The 17,539-nt window shown below is 42.8% G+C and overlaps 1 protein-coding gene across 2 annotated transcripts in view; it reads left to right on the top strand.

Moving 5' to 3' along the window:
- Positions 1–4,406: 4,406 nt before the first annotated feature.
- The window catches only part of AVL9 (AVL9 cell migration associated), a 44,420-nt gene continuing 31,287 nt past the window's right edge, over positions 4,407–17,539 (top strand). For both annotated transcript variants that reach the window (XM_074900832.1, XM_074900831.1), the window contains exon 1: positions 4,407–4,555. In XM_074900832.1, the coding sequence (XP_074756933.1) occupies positions 4,490–4,555 (66 nt within the window). In that variant the 5' untranslated portion in view covers positions 4,407–4,489. The remainder of the gene's footprint in view (positions 4,556–17,539) is intronic.

The following is a 17,539-nucleotide window of genomic DNA, read 5'->3' as shown; positions in this document are numbered from 1 at the left end:
AAATTAATAAGCACAGCTGAACAACCCAGTTAAAGGAAAGAATGAAATGAGCAAAAAGTGTGTCAGCTCTTGGAAGTTGTTCCTACCCATCATGTTTGTATAACAGTCCTCCAAGAGATCAACATCAGAGTAATTCCAAATTCTCTTTCAATGTTCTGTCTATAAGAGAACACAAAATATTCTAGTTTGTCTGGTAAAGTATAACCAATTCATTCCATTGCATCATCCTGAGGAAGAAAAGAACAAGAAAACTAAAGAGATATTTAGGTATTGAGTATGATTAAAGGGAATGAAGATTTTTTAATTGAAAAGAAAATGGAAGGAAAAAGAAGCCTGGAACCAAACTCTTGAGAGAGCTTGTAAACAACAGGGAGCATGACAAAGGCAAATAAACCATGTAAAGATAAAACAAACAATGGTTTCTTCCCTTTGAGACTAGAACAAACTACCACTATACAGATATTTAAATTTGAAAAAAAGTACTCTTTCCACATTGCAAATAACTAGTTAACAAGATAAACGAGGTGTTATTTTCTATTTTATTACATGATTTTTTCACAAGTCTTTGTCTTCATAACAGTAAAGCAACAGCCCCAACATGCCTTCTGAAACCAAAATCTTGCGTTCCAGCATGTCAAAGTTCCTTGCATAAACATTGTGAAGGTGATGAACTAAGCAACTAGGTACACTATAGTAAGGATAAGATATGGTGTGAGCAAATTCTGGAAAGAGGAAAATGTCCCCTACCTTTCTTTACCATCTGTGAACATACTACGCATGGTAGAAGCCAGCCCTGCTGTGAGCAGGAGGTTGGGATCAATGACCTCTAGAACTCAAAGTACATTAATCTGTGCACATTGAGATTGGTTGCATCCTGCAGCGGAGGCAGGGTGGAAACTAAGGAAAAAAAGCCTCCCAGCCTCAAAGCTAAAAAAAGCATCCTAACAAGGGAAGCAAAGCTGAAATGTCACTGTTGATACAGAGTGTTGTGAGTCCCTTGTTCCCGGTAGCATTTGGCTGTGGGAACAATTAGTGCTTGGGGTTATTCCTGGGAAAGAGCAAACACTTCACTGTGTCCTCTGGAGTGCAACTCCATCATCAAGGTCTGCATGGGCTACTTTGTGTGTAGCTTACGACAGTGGAATACAAAAGCAAAGGGCTCAGCTCAGGCCAAGGGGTCACGGGCTCCAGCACCAGCTTGGACACATGCTCACAAGCACACAAACTCTGCTTTCCCTTTCATAGACGTAAACCTGGAACACGCACATTCTCTGACCTCTGCATCTATCTAGGAACATTGTTTCCTCTGAAACAGAGGGGGAAAATACTGCAAAGACATTAAAAAAGAAAGTATTCTAATTCTGAAGACCTCTTGTTTGTCCCTTCAAACATCAGGTGCCACAACAGCGGGACACTTGAAAAGCTTTTACACTGCTTGAGGTCCATGGGAATCAACTGATGGAGGAGAAGTACCTACACACCCTTCTTCACCCTAAGTGCTCCCCTGAAGAGCCTGTAGCCAATACCAAATTGGTCCCTGCATGCTTGTCTAAAGTCATGGCTGATCTGTAGCTGTTCTTCTTGCAAGGCCAGGGCAGCTCCGGCTTCATTGCCTTCATCTTCGCCGCACAACAACATTGCACAAGCAGCTAAGCTCATGCTGAAACTCAACAGGCTATTAGCAATTGGGTATAGTTTTGAAACTGTGCTGTACATGGTCCTCTGTCTCAAATGAGCAAAATTCACTATGGTCATTTTACCTACATGCTTATCCTGATCATCTCACATTAATGAATTTCTCGTGCACCTTCATTCACCATAATGAAATGGATGGCCCTTCACATGGCAGTGTTTTCTTCTCTTACTGCTTTTTCCCATCTTTCACATAAAATCATCACTTTCTTCTTTGTGCTATTTTTGTTTGTTTGTTTACTTAACTAATGGGAAACTTTCCATAGTTTTATATTCACATCTAAGATTTTTATCTTTGTAAAACGTTCTCCAGTTTTTAATATTGAGACATTCATTAAATTTATGACTGATCAATACTTTTGTACACCTTTCTATTTCCTATTTTTGGAAGAAGTTTCCAAGCGAGCTATCACATAATCCAAACCAGTGTTATGATCCTTACTGCATACAATTCAGTTTTTCTAAAATTCAGGAAAAGAGATTCAGAAAAAAAACCTACTCCAAACACAGAGTGAGATTGCCATCCAGAAGAAATTAGTTACAAACCACAGATCCATGCCAGGACTTCATTTATGCTTTTCTTCAACAGAAATCCTGTTGGGGAAGGCAGCTGGTCTGCTGGTAACCTGATTGAAGAAGAGTTTGACCTTGACAAGACTCCATTGTACCCTTGAGCTAAGGAAGCTGTGCTTAAAGTAAATCACTTTCAAGGAGCTGTTGACTACACAGCAGGATGAAGCAAGCAGGGAGGAAACTGATAAAGGTTATCCGATAAGAATGTTAAAATCAACTTTTTGACCAATTATATTGTAACCCTCTGGCACCTGAAATATATAAAAATGCATGCTTTTAGTATAAGAAGAAACAAGCCAATTGTTCACCCACGTGAGTGCGTGTGGGTCGCTTTGTCCATCTCTACAGCAACAAAATCCCAGAATGATTATTTTTTATTCACGTGCTTGTCTCCACAAATTTACAATTTTGTTCTTTAGGAAGCTGGGTTATACCTAACAAATAGAGCAGAGCTACCAGCTACCACAGGCACTGCTCACCTCTGACGTTACTTCCAGACATAAACTATGATACTGCCCAGGTAAAGCTTATCCATCTCCAGAAGTCTCACTGCACATAAGACAACTTGAGAACTCGTTGTTATTGTGATGAAATGCAGAATGACTAACAAATTACAATTACTATTGTAATAATATAATAGCTGGTAGTTCCCAAGTAAAATATTACCTCTGAGTAACAGAATTCTCAGGGTTTTCATTGCTCTTTGTTTGCCATGCACTGAGAAAGAAAATTCCTTTAGGAAAATACAGAGTTTTCCAAGAGCTCCCATTTCATAGCAGCTGTCTTTCCCTTCTCATACACAGTGTGAGCTGTGAAGAAAAACACATGTAAACCAGTTTTCCTAGAACAGGGTCATGTCAGTCCAACATTTTTATTGCCTTGGCAAGAAAGAAAATTTCAAACAGAAAAAGACCCAAGTAATAATCTATTCAGAGATACAATAAGCCACAATTACCCAGTAGTATCACTGAAATGCCTCTGTAATGCAAAATCCATAGCAGTAGGAGTGATGCCAGACTGCACTGTCCTCAGTGAACTGAGTATGAGCTACTATAAACATTTCCATGTATCTTTTGGGGGGTTAACTCACTACTGCAGGAGATAATGGCCGATATTTCATACCTTTTTCTTTTTTGAAATGATATTAAACAGTAAATTACAGACTAAAACTAATAAGAAATCATTCACTTGCCAGAGCTGGATTGTTCCTTGTAGCTTATCCTGTGTTCCCAACAGTATATTTTTCCTATAATGGCACTTCTGTTGGAGCTGAGGAACAATATGTAATTACTTGCTTTATTGTTATAATTTGAACCTCTGGGTATTGTGTTAGTGATGAGATTTTTCTTAAAGCGCTATTCTTTTATAGTTCTTTCAAAAATAATATCTTCCTCCAATTTCCACAGAGAATCTTAATTATTGAGAGCACAGTCTCTAGCAAATGCTGTTGATTTAAACAACCAGCACTGAATCATAACAAGGGTTGAAAGAGGGAGCACAGTCTGAAGGCAGTAAGATAAAAATTGAAAAATTTTTTTCCGCTCACACTAAATTTGCCAGTGCTCTTGGACAAGTCTTTGTAACGTCTTTGCAGGGTATCACAAGGTATGTTTAGCAGCAGAACAGTGCTAAAGGAAGAAGCCTTCACTCGATTTTTCTTATTTTCAACCTTCAGCAACGAACCCGACGCACCTGGGGTGACACCATCCCGGATTTCACTCTGCGCCGCCGCTAATCTGCGCGATTTAAGCTCGGAAGGACGGAGCCCGAGGAGGTGCTGCCCTCTGCGCTTCAGGGGGGCTTCGAGAGGAGATGTGCTCGGAAAAGAAGACGGCCAGAAGAAGGAGGAGGAGGAGGCACCGCTGCCGGCACCATTACCGGCCCTGCTGGCGGGAAGGCCTCAGCCCGGCCCGGGCGACTCCACTGCTGGGCCGCGGGATAAAACGAAGCCGCTTTTCCTGGGAGCCCGCTGGCGAGGGAAGCCCTCCGGGAGCGCTCCCGCCCCGCCGGCTGCCGCCCGCCCTCCGCGGCCGAGGGCGCCTCCCGCGGGGAGGGGAGGGGCGGAGCCGCCGGTGGCGCGGGGGGAAGGCGGGAAGGGGGGAGGCGGCGGCGCCCCGCCCTCGGCCGGCCGGGCGAGGGGCGGTCCCGGCGGCGCGGGGCGGGTCGAGGCCGCGGGCCCGGTGCCGGCGGCAGCACCTTCCGGAGAGGCCGTCGCCGGGGCTCCATGGAGAGGCGCGGCCCGGTCCTGCACATCGTGGTGGTGGGCTTCCACCACAAGAAGGGCTGCCAGGTGAGGGGGCGCGGGTGCCGCCCGCCAGCGGGCCCGCCCCGTCTCCCGCCTCTCCCCTCCGCTCCTGCGCTTCCTCCCTGCCCTCGCCCCGCTCCCCCCCCGGCCTGCCCGGCCGCTGCCCTCAGCCTGCGGCGGGCGGGTGGGGGCCCGGCTGCGGCCCCGCGGGGCAGGCTGGAGCCCCTGCGGGAGGGGTTGCGGCCGGCGGGGCCGCGGGGGCCTTTCCTTCATCTCGCGGCGGCGGGCGAAGGAGCGCTCTGAAGCCGGCGAGGCGCCGTAGGGCCCCAGTTGCCCGCGGCCTCCCCCGGTCCCGGTGGGCCGGGGGTTCCCTCGGCGCGGGGCGGCGGCTGCCCGGCGGGGCCGTGACTCAGCTCGCCGCGGGCAGTTCACGTTTACTGAGCTGCGGACGTGACCGCTGCCGGGCCGGCCTCGGCGCTCCCGCCGCGGGGCCAGGCGGGGCTCGGGCCGGCGGAGGAAGCCCCCCCCTTTCCCCCGGTTCACCTGGGGGTGCGGGGAGGCAGCTCGGGTCGTGGCAGCCGTGTCTGCCGCGGGTCGTGCGTGTTTAATGCGTTCAGACAGAAAATTGAGAGAAAAACAAATTAATTTTTAATCTGTCGTCTCTTCCTGCCGGCCCAGCCGGGCAGCACTGCGCTGAACTCCCACAGGTACAAGTTGTACCCAAGCAGCCTGCTGGCCCCAGGGTGTAAGTCCACCTTTAAGTTTTCTTTCCGTGCCTCTCCCCTTCTTTCCTAAATGATTGACTCTTTGTGTGGCCTGTAAGGTAGAAGGAATTTTGTGTTCTGTATTTCATAGGTATTTTATGCTCTGACTTTTTTTACTTAATTTTTTTTTTAGCCCTTGAAATAGGAGATGAAGTTGCCTAGCGGGGCTGCACACACGGTTGCTTTGCTGTGACAAGAGCAGATAAATATAATGTTGGACTTGCAGTGAGTCTTTTTCCATAGAGCATTCTTAGTCTTCACAAAATTTGCCAAAACGATAACGAATGTGATGATTGTTGTTATACAAGAATTGGTCTGACATGAACACCTTTCATATGAGGTACCAGAGAGTTAAATTAATCTTTGTTAATACTTGGGAAAACAAAACAAGCATATCATGGTAACACAGAAAACAATTCCTCCTGCCAACAGAAGCTGAAGCAGCAGTACAGTAACTTGTTGGAAGTGTTCTTCCATTTCTTCTGAAAGATCTGCAGGGTTTTGTAATACATCTTTTCCCCTCAGGGTGTCTGGGGACTGTCCGCATGTGGATATTCATAGGATCAGTTCCTATGAAGGAATTCAGTCGTCTAGGTTGCAAGGTTTGTAGTATTTATCAGGTACTTTCTTGTCAAAGACCGACAGGAGGTGAGTGTTAGTTGGGGGTCTGTAGGAGGAAAAGTGCCTTTTTTCCCTCACCTTGTTGATGTCTTGGAAAAGACATAGGTTGGAGACAGAAGCAGAGGTGGGTTTTGTTGCTTCTGTTCTTCTGGGGCTTGTATTTCTTTTCTTGTAACATTGTGCAGTGCTGATGCAAAACAAAGCCAAAACAACCCCAAACTATAAGTAAGTAGCAGTGAATTTTATTTTGCTGTCAGTAAAATGTTTGTAGAAGTATGTTTTCAGGTGTTGTCAAAAATAGGGTCAGAATAGCTCTGAACCAAAGTCTTTAAGCATCTCAAGAAGTGAACTGGAGAAGTTGGAGAGGAAGGCGGTAGGGGAAGGGGACACGGTAGCTGTGTCACAAGGAGAACTGCAGGAATATGACAACTGGTAGAATGACAAACATCCAGGCTTCCTTAGGGAAATCTAACCAGAAATCTGATTTTAAATCTATTCTACCTTTGACTTAGCAGATTTGTTACTGAACTATAAAAATAATTTCCTAAAACTGGAGGCAGCAAGCTGTGCAGCTGTAGCCTAATGAGTTTGACATCAGTAATATGCAAGGCTCTAGAGAATTTGTGAAGGAAAGTATTAATTAACAACATGAAACTAAGTCCTATGGGCATTCGCTAAAGATTGCTCGTGCCTGACTGACCCGTGTCTTTTGTAAGAATAAATGATAGATTTACTTTCTCTGTAAAAGAAACAGAGTAACTTGAATCTGCCTGGAACTTAATAACAGATCACGTAGCACTACATAAAAAAAAAAGTTGATTTTTTTACAAGAGCTGGTACTTGGGTAAGGAAGGAGAGGAAGCAGCAACAGATCTGTGTCAGAAGACAAACTGCTGGTCTGAAAGGTGCTTGCACTGAATTTGGGCCTACATAAGTGGCTCTGGCATCCTTCACAATAAAATCAAACTATGATGAGCAAACTTGAGGATTCAGTCTTACAAAGGAAGACTGGACTGTCATGCAAGAGCTGGATGATGAGGAATGCTGAAATGATAGAAATGGGGTGCATTACAAAGTTGTATAATAGGAGTGAATGACAGCATAGATGTGGGAATTATGAGGAGACCTCTGGAAGAGAAAAGAGGCTGCATATGATCTGTGATAACTCACAGAAGTGGTGAGATTTGGGGGTGAGAGAGGCAACAAATGTAGTCCTATAGCGTAATAGTATGTTTACTGATGTATAAAAATTCTGATCCACCTTTCAGAGAAATGGATTTGGATTCTCTGTCACTTCCAGGAATGGATGAGATAGTCCCTGAGCAGCCTGTTTTCCAGGAGGACGTAGAAGAGCTTGGCTAGGAAGGCTGACAAAATGGATTTTGAGGCTGTATTCATAGGAGCATACTCTCATTTTCCTCTCCTGCCTCTTTGCCACTGAAAAGCAGGGGCAGTTGTGTGGTAAGCTGAAACAGGGAACTGAGGTGACCAAAAAGTAAGCCTTGTTTTGGTGGGTTGGTTTTGAGCTTCTTAGTTCACAGGTTCTGGCTGCCGAGTGGATATCTGCAGAAGACAGCTACGCAGGCACAAGGAGAAGACCAGCATGGGGGTGGAAAAGAGTCTCTTGGAAGTGGCAGCCCGGGACTTCTCTTTTTTTGGTTGTCAGTTTAGTAATGGCCTTTGAAGTATTCATTGAACCACTGCGTTAAACGGAATCGTATTCCGGGAGACTGTTGGAAAGTGAAAAATAAGGAGGAAAAAAACCAGCCATTTAATGTAGAAGACAGTGTTGGCACAAGAATAAGTGGATATGAACCGTCTGCGGACGCTCTGCAGATTGCATATGAGAAACTACTAATTGCAGAAAAACAAAGTTCCAAAGCAGCTTTCAAATGGCAGTAATTCAGAGTGAATTTGGGGAGCTGGAGACTGAGAGATTGTACAGCTAGCCTGCCTGTCGTAACAGGACTTTACCTGGTTTGCCTGAGAAAAGGCTCCTTTCAGGTTCTGTGTTTTCATCTCCATTTCCTCAAATAGTCTGACTAGGAAATGCATGGGGAGTTAGATATTTTGATGAATTTCTTGATGCTAGGTGTTTTCATTGCCTGACTTTCCCCCTGAAACTGTTGTATGGATAGAAGGGGATAGAAATACATGTGTGGTGTAAAGCTGATGTGTACAAAGCTGTGTAACTTAAAACTGAGCTCTGACGTGCATTCTCTGTCTGGGATTGCTGTTGGTAACAGATGTAATTGGATTACTTAGACCAGTGTTGTTCTGGTTAGATCTCGATGTCTGAAGTGTACAGTTCTTCCCGATGATTAACTTACAGTATAGAAACGTTTAACCTATAGAGCAAAGACTTTTTTTGTGCAGCTTGGAAATGTATAGGAACATCTTCTTCCCTAGACTTGAAAAACAATCCATATGCATTTGTTTACAAAAGAGGAGAGGCAGGGAATTGGTCTGTTTCTATGTGCTTTTTGATTGATAGCACAAGCATGGTGATTGTTCCACATGCTCCTTCCAAGAGTTCACTGTTGGACCGTGGGTCTTTTTGCTGGATGAAGTAGGATTATGTAAGTCAAAGTGAAGGTTTACTGTATATATGTTGTTTAGTCTGAGGATACAGTTTCCTGGGCAATTGCTAAAAACTTGGAGTTGCCGCTCACTGTTAGGAAAGCTTTGTGCTATGTGAAAGCAGCACATTGCCAATTTCAAACTGAAAATCCTGAACATGTTGGAAGGAGTTGTCTCTAGAAAGTACGGAGTAAGCTTTTGGAGAAGCTGTAGGCTTTTGTTTGTTTACACAAGCAGATTGCCAGCCTGCTGCTTTGGGCCTCTTAGTTACTGACTTGGACTGTGATACCAATGAGATGTTCAAAAAGTGCTGGTTGCTGTATCGCTTTGCAAAGGAGAAGAGGTAGTTAAGGCAGAGTGCTCAGAGAATGTGAGAAGAAGCTTTCATGGAAACTAGGTCTACCTAGTATTTGACATGCTCTCACCAGGCCTATTAACGAAGGGAACGATAATTGGCTTGAAGCAGGCATTGTGATGTATTTCTTTGCTCTGTACGTACCAGCTGTCTTTATGGGAACCCTCCTCGGTGCGTAATTAAATAGCAAATGTCCTGAAATAGAGCTTGTGGGTAGTATTCACTCAACCGTGATTTTCATTCATTTGAAATGAAGTGACAAACGTTTCATTAGCATTCAAAAAAAATTGCTTTTTTGATACTTGTTTGCCACTGATAAGAGGAGTGGCCTAAGGAGAAAGGAACAGCACACACAGCCCTTTATCATGTGTAGTTGCTCACACTCTTGTCCATTAACATAGAACACACAGGTTTGGTGTGGTAGGAGTGTTTCTATACACTTTTCAGGTGTTACAGGACTTGAGTCACAGAAGCATTGGGGTGTGAATTGATAATAAGGAAAGCCTGCCACAGAAATGTTATGATCTGTTTTAGAGTATCTGTAGCTTGTTGACTGATTAGTTACTGCAGCAGGTTGCTTGTCCATCTCCCTGGCTCTTGTTGTGTTCTGTTGATCTCCTGCTTCAGTATGGGATGACAAGACTTGGATTTCAGGGCTGTTTGTGCCCTTCTATAGTGGCTGATAACAAAGTCCTTGGTAGTTTCAAGGAGCTGTAGTGGTTAGTGGCTAGTGATTTCAGAGCAAATAAAGGGAAAGGGTTTTTTTTCAGAATCATGAAATGCTTCCTTTCATTGTGAGTGAGCAATAAAGCACTTAATGTGCCTTACAGCATTTTAATTTTTGAAAGCATTAAATAGTGTGGGAAGTCCTTATCTGTCTTATGATAGAGGTCTTCAGCAAAAATGCATCTACTAGTCAAGCTCTGTCCAGGTTACAAGTTGTGTGTTGAAAAATACACAGAGAAACCTTCACTTTATGGTGAAGGTGGAAGACTGAAAGTCATGAGGTGTAGCTGTCCACTAGCCATCCTGTGCGCTGCGATCCTTGTTTGAGCTCAAGGTCTCCAAGCTTTATTTACATGGGGAGGTGGAGAGAATAGTCTCTGAGGGTGTAGGGAGGCTTAAAATATCCCAAGGACTCTAAAAATCATTCATTTTGAAGGCAAAGTTAAAATGAGAACTGTTTTGTTTGAAAAGGAGAGGGATGAAAGTTTCATCAAAGCTGGAAAAGCTTGCAGGTAAAAGGCACAAGTCCCTGTAACCCCCTGGCTGGCTGCTGAAGAGGCAGATGCTCCCTTTACTTCACTGCCTGACCTGGCACAAGAATCCCTGTCTTCACTTGATGCTATGAGGCTTTGGAGCTCTTACATTTGAGTAAAGTCAGGCCCTGTGTCACCACCAGTCAGGCCACACATAATCTCACTTCACTGGGGGCAAGGCCCAGCTTTTCTGCACTTGGTGTCCTGAGCAGTTCTGCACATCGCCTCTGACCTTGTGCAGTGGGTGACCATTGTCTTGACTCTCTTCTCAAGGGCTTGACTATCTTCCAGACCTCTCTTGGCTTAAACATATGTGTTGCAGAAAAGAAAAAATTACGGGTAGTGGAGAAAGTGCTGTGTCTGTCATGGACTGCTTGCGTTCCTGGTCACTTTTGTTTGCTTGGGGTCCTGGTGCTCTAAAGTAACAGTAGCTGATCTTGACCCACTTCTCTGTATGCCAGTGGAGAAGGCCGTTTCAAACCTGGTGTCACAGATGTGGGAGTGGATTATTGTAAATACCAAAAGGCATATTCCTGTGGAATCCTAGAGTTTGTCCTAAGGATTTTCAAAGTACTTTTTTTTAATGTAAATGTGATGTTTGCTTTTTCCAAAGGAGTGTCTGGATTGCCTGTCCATGTGTGTATGTTTATGTGTGGACTGTGTTTGAAGACCAATTTCCCTGTCTTGCCCAACCGCAGAGTTTCTTCCTGGCATGCAAAGGAAACTTAAGATCAGGAATGAAACGGCTGATGCCTAAGTTCTAGAAAAGATCCCAAATATGGTCCCTGAGAGGGAAGAATGCCTGTTAAAATACTTCCCTTCCTGAATTGTGTACATGCTCCTCCTGTCATTTGAGAGCTTCAAGGACTTGAGTTCCAGAAAGTAATACTTGTTGTGATCTGCAGAAATGGGCACACAACATGGCCTGTGAGCAATCCATGCATATGGCCTTTTGTACTTATGCCTAGGAAGCATATGTCTTCAAGCAGAATTGTTGGCAAGTTAGACTTGACTTTGCAGAATTATGAGATGTATAAGGAATGAGTGAGTTCTGTCTGTTCTTATCAACTCTTCTGAGAACTACCTACATTTCCAGCTCTCCTACACCCTCAACTGTAGTACTTCATAGAATCATAGGATGGTTTGGGTTGGAAGGGACCTTAAAGATCACCTTGTTAAACACCCCTGCCATGGTGTTGGAACACACCTTCCACTAGACCAGGTTGCTCAAAGCCCCGTCCAACCTGGCCTTTATCACTGCCAGGGAGGGGGCAGCCACAGCATCTTTGGGCAACCCGTTCCAGTGCCTCACCACCCTCACAGGGAATAACTTCTCCCTTACATCTAAGGTAAATCTACCCCTTTCAGTTTAAAACCATTATCCCTTGTCCTATCACTACATGCCCTTGTAAAAAGTCCCTCTCCAGCTTTCTTGTAGGCTGCTCAGAGACTTCTCTAGGCTGAACAACCCCAACTGTCCCAGCCTGTCCTCATAAGGTAGGTGCTCCAGCCTCTGATTGTCTTCATGGCCTCTTCTGACTCACTCCAACAGGTCCATGTCCTTATGTTGGGGGCCACAGAGATGAACACAGGACTCCAGGTGGGGTCTCATGAGAGCAAAGTAGAAGGGGAGAATCACCTCCCTTGCGTTGCTGATCGCACTGCTTTTCATGCAGCCCAGGACACAGTTGGCTTTCTGGGCTGCAAGTGCACACTGCTGGCTCACAGTCAGTTGTTCACCTACCAACATCTCCGAGTCCTTCTCCTCAGGGCTGCTCTCAATCCACACTCATCACCCAGCCTGTATTTGTGCTTGGGATTGCCACAATCCATATGCAGGACCTTGCACTTGGTCTTGTTGAACTTCATGAGGTTTGCACGTCCCACCTCTCCAGCCTGTCCAGGTCCCTCTGGATGGCACAACCCTTCCCGCCAGCGTGTTGGTCACACCATACAGCTTGGTGTCATCAGCAAACTTGCTGAGGATGTGCTCAATCCTACTGCCCATGTTGCCATCAAAGATGTTAAGCAGCTCTTGTTTCCAAGAGGGAAATACTGAAGTCGTTCTCTTCAGTAGATTCCACAGGCAGCTTTTCTTTTGTTAAGGAGAACACTTCTAGCCTGGCTCAATCTCCATTTGTTTGCTTTCTTTGAAGACTGCTTTACTGGAGAATTAATTTTTTTCTCTTGATCTTTGCTGACTCAGTAGTTGCTGTGATTGTTAGATGTGCTTGACACTCTTAACTGTCAGTGAAGTCTTACGCTTTGCTGTCTTTAAAGTCCTTGTGTTTTTGTTTTGGGGGAGCACAGTAGGCAGGTATTATACAATAGGTAATCTTCTCTAGTGATTAAACAAGATCTTGTTAAAGGAACAACAGAAACAAAAAATAACTTGAATAGCAACTAGGCTGGAATCGAGCAAAAGGGCTTTGTTCCTGGGTCTATTGTGGATAACCTGTTGAAATGCTGGGGTTTCAACCCCAAGCCCCAAATTAAGGTTGATATGAGTGATTCCCACAGCCCTTCCCAAAGGGGGAGGTGAGTTTGCCTTTAAGCTTCCCTCCAGGGTGCAGCCGGCCTTGCAGACAGAGCCATTGGGTAAAAGAGCCCCAGGTGTCTGCGTTCAGTAACCAAGGGTCAGGTGTCCCACTGAGGGATAAAAGCTGGGACCACTTGCAGGCAGGGGCAGTGTCTGTCTGTGAGGTGGATGCCCTGTGCAGAGTTCCCTGTTGGGGAAGGACCTCCTGCCTCCCTGGGACTGGGCTCCAGTCAGGTCTGGCTTTCGTAAACGTGGGCTGTGTAGAGATTCAGTATGTGGCTTCCTTGGTCTTATGTGTTTGGCTTGTTGACTCGGTTGTCTCCTGTCCCTGCTATGGGAGACTGCATGTCACCATTCATTCCACCCATTGTTAGTCGTGCGGTGTCATTGTTGGGGTCAGTGGGATTGATGTCGATTATGTATAATCTGACTTGTTTGTACCCCCAGTGCTCACCCATGTACTGACCCTTTTGTATCGAATACAATTTGGTTATTGGTTCATCTTTATGCTGGCTGTGTCCTTTATGCTAGGCCTAATAACTGGCAAAACACCTGTAAACATTGGCACAATTCCTTTGGTTTTGTTCCCTGCTTGTAATATTATTTAAGCACTTAAAAGAACCATTGTGAGCATGAAATCCCATGATGAAGTTAATCATAGTGTACATGAATATCAAAGTTTAGCTTGTCTAAAATATGTGCATTTGCTTATGTTCAGCAGGTTGAAACTTTGAAAGAAGCTTTTAGCTTTTATTAGAAAGGCTACTCAAATTAGCATGGGATGCTAATCATTTTAAATACCCAATGCATTGCTGGGTACACATGTAATTGCTATCTCACTCTTCTGTAAACAATACCACAGATTTTGATCTCTTGTGTAGAACTAATGATGGGTTACACTCTTTGCATGTCTACATGATCCACTTATTTAGTATTTTGTATTGATTTTTCAAGAAAAAACTCCCAGATATAGTGGATTTTTGTTTATCTGTTTATTTTGTTTCTTTGTTTAGTTTTTCAAGCTTTAAAGAGTGCTATGCTTTGATCTTGCAGTTGCTTCTTTGAAGTCCCATACAGGAAGTAAAGTATTTCTTTGAAGGATTCTGTACTGGATATTTTCTCTATGGTTGCCCTGATGTGTGAATTGAGAGATGGTTCCTACATATCTATTTGCAGTTATATAACACTTCCCATAGTCATCATCGATAACTTTCATTTTACCTTCTGTCTGTTCTTTGTATGTGTCATAACATCTGAGTAGTTACTTAAACATCCTGTACCAGGCATCTCGACCCTTCTCTTGAGTAGATGAATGAATGCTAAATAAGTAGAGTATGTATTTCTGTACCTCTGTTGCACATTTCCTCTACCTATTTCAGAATGCTTTCAAATAGTAACTTGGACTCTCAGCACTTGTATAAATGTGGCAATATAATTCACATACATATATAACAGAGGGAGGTTCAAAGCTGTAAAATCACTGAACATAGGTCATTCCAGTTGGAGTAAACTGGAACTTGCAAGTCTTTGTGTTCCCTGTCCTTATTATTGCCTTATTTTATGATACGTTTCTAATTTTGGTAATCTGTCCCATAGCTTGTATGTGGTGCTGGATTATTACACCTAGGCAGGCATGTTGTTTCTAAAAGCATTCTCAGAAAATTATGGGAACAAGATGTGAAAGCAAGTTCCTTGTCTGCTCTGATTTGCTAGGGGATAATGCACAGGGCTGCCCATTTTGTTGGGGTTACCTAGAGCAGAGCATGTTCTCTACTTCATGATGTTACTCTGTGTGTGTAGCTTCTCAGCTGCATACTTGGCAGTGAGCTGGATTTGTCCGCTCTCAGGAGTAAATCTAATGTTGTAACTTGTAAGGAGGCAGCATGTTTGCTAAGAGCCATTCTGGGACCGTCAGAAGTCCTGGTCCTCCATTTTCCCAGGTAAAGGAGTATTTATTCTACCATTTGAAAACTCCTTGCCAGCCTGCACGGGGTCCTTTCCCATTGGGAGCCAGTCTGTACTAGTTGCTGTGTTGGGCAGGTATCAGTCAGGAGTAGAGCTGAGGGTTGCCCTCCCTTGTTTTCATTAAGGAAGCTTCCCTCTCTGGTATCTTTATCTTCTTAAGAGTTCATCCTGTATGATTTCTAACTTTCTGTAAGAGCACAAAGTCTTGTCTTGAGTGCACAGTGTTGACTAGCAAGTCCCCTAGGCTGAAAGGCTGCAGTAGTATTATGTTCCTCTTCTGGGAGGAGTGTGGGTTGCTGGTGGGTTTTTTTTATTTGCTTTCTCTGAGGCTGATACGAGCAAAACTTCAAAAGCACAGGATTTATGTCTGATTTGAACTGTATGACTATAAAAATAAAGTATTAAGCAGTTGGAAAATGCCTAAAATGCATAATAACATGACTTTGAAAGCAAATAAAAAGGTTTCAGTGTTTCAGGTTTTTGTATATTTTAAGCTCCTAAGAGTCAAAACTTTACTAACCTAGTCAGAGTTTTTGAAGAAAACTTGAATGGTTATATTGTGCATCTATAGCAATACAAGTGGCGTCTTAAAACTTTTGTCTGCTCTATAGCTTTAGTGATACAGGAATGTGAGGAAGCTACAGTTTCAGGAACTAAAAGGACAGAAACGACTATGCCCTACCTCTTCGTAATACATGGATTTCTTTTGCTGTTACTGTGTGTGTAGGTAATGGATTTTATAATATATTTATATAAATGTGTCATACAGACTTATTCTACACATGTGCATATTTATATAAATATGTATATATTATACTTATTACATATTTATATAACTATATAATGAATATCTTAAAATTTATTAAAGGTCATTATATTACTGTATAGGCATTATTGTTATATGGATGGGCTCAGCTTGTAGATCCTGATCTGTTAGTTCTGTCACACCACATTGGGGAAAATTTGTCATTTAAACCTGATTAAATTGTGACTTTTAAACAATAATTTTCAGTGCTGAAAGACTAACAGCATTCTTAGATTTTCATTTGGTTGCATGCTGCAGTTGTTACGGTGGTTCAGATAAAATCATTGGTGTGCTGGTTTTCTCTGGATCTGGCTATGCTAGGACTAATATATCAAGAAAACTTCTTTTAAAAATCCCTGCTTTGAGTGAAGAACAAATACTGACTTATTTGTAATGAGGGATCAAGTTTCAGGTGTAACTTTAATCTGTCAGGTATTTTTAGTCACTGCTGCTTAGTATTATACTCAATACTCAACATCCTTCTGCTTTACTTCCTTAAATGAGAGAGGAAGAGTTGGTATCCTCACAATGAAATGTGTTGAAAGGATTTATGAAAAGTTCTTCTAAATAGGAAAGTAATGAGTGGGTTTTGCTGATCTCCTTTTCTTCATTTGAAGCAGTTATTCTACCTATTTGTACAGTACAAGCAATGGGAGAGATCATCAAAGCAGTTGTTCAGAGAATGGAATGGGTTTGCTTTCTGTAAATTGGATTCTGCAATTTACTGAAAGCATCCTTGTCTCTAACATAATACTGTCATTCTAAATATTTCAGATGGTTTTTTTTTTTTAGAGATCTGAGATTAAATCCTCTCTCCATTGAACCAGTGGAAAACTTACTCTGGTCCAGATTTTTTTCATTTCTAGTCTGAAGAGAAATCTTCCAAAATACCCATATTAAAGAGAAGAGCTTATATAGTGGCTGTGCTGAGGAAGAGGGGTAAGTGGAGTAGTTCAAACATGTGATAGTAGATTGGGGTGGGGAGGATGGGGAGTTTATACTGACTTGTCAGCACACTTTAAATTATCACTGCTTAGTGCTCACTGAGGATCTTACTCTTACTGTGATTGCTAACACTTGACACTTTTCACAGATAAGGAAAGCCTTACCTGGGTATAAAGGCCACCAAAAGTTAATGTCAACTACCTGTCTAACGTTTGAGTGTGATTGTTTAGATGGACATGCACATATATTTTGGAAATTCCTCTGTTTATCTATGTCCTTTTTAAACTTCTGATTATGTATTTGTAATTTAGTAGAAGACAGTATCTCTTCATTTTTTAAAGGAAAAACTATCATCTTAGTTCCTAAATGTAGGAATCTAAATAAATTTTTCCTTGCCTGCACTCATCTTTCCTTACTGTGAGTTAATGAATGTCTACTAAATTTATTCTGGCTAGGAAGTCCCTTTGAAGACAAGGAACCAAAGCAGATTGCTTGGACTTTTTTTCATTCCACAGACAAGATAAGACAGTGTATCAGTAGGTGTTTTGCATCCCAACTCCTAGATTCAGTACAAACTGCATATAAAAAAAATAGTTAATGCAGCAGAATTACAGCAAAACAAAAATGTCAGTGCTAGAAATTCAGTTATACTTCACTTTAGGAAGTGGTTTTTTTAAAAATTTTATTTACTTGGTAATCCACCAGAGTTGAAATGCTTTGTTGTGAAGAGCACAGTTATTTATTTCTCCACTGAATCAAAACACAATATTCTGTACTGATTTTAGCTCTGAAATCCATCAAGAGCTATCTGCTTACAGAGTAGGACAGTCTGAATAGGCAGAAAGCTCTGACATCAAAACCTCTTGACCGGCATAATCAGTATTTCCAGCTGTAATGAAGATCCCTGACGCTTGGAAGAGTAAGAAATGCGTGGAGATTCTAGTTCGTGTTTTATGTAGTTTATTCTGAAGTCTCTGAGGAGCTCAGCTTTGAATTGTTGTTGAAGAGTCTTTCTTTAATTTAATTGAAGAGTCTCAAAAAGCTGTAAAATCTTCCATGGCAGTCAGCCCTGATAACTTGTGTGTACTACTTTGTTCCTGTTGATTACTGAGCTTTATTAAAAGACTTTATTTTTCATATTTGCAGGCATTTTTTATAATGCATATATGTATTAAAATTGAAGTGCATATTTGTGC

The sequence above is a fragment of the Athene noctua genome, chromosome 2 (assembly GCF_965140245.1).
Source record: "Athene noctua chromosome 2, bAthNoc1.hap1.1, whole genome shotgun sequence".
NCBI classification, from domain to species: domain Eukaryota; kingdom Metazoa; phylum Chordata; class Aves; order Strigiformes; family Strigidae; genus Athene; species Athene noctua.
Note: the sequence above shows the minus strand (reverse complement) of the source record. Positions and strands in the feature narration are given on the sequence as shown.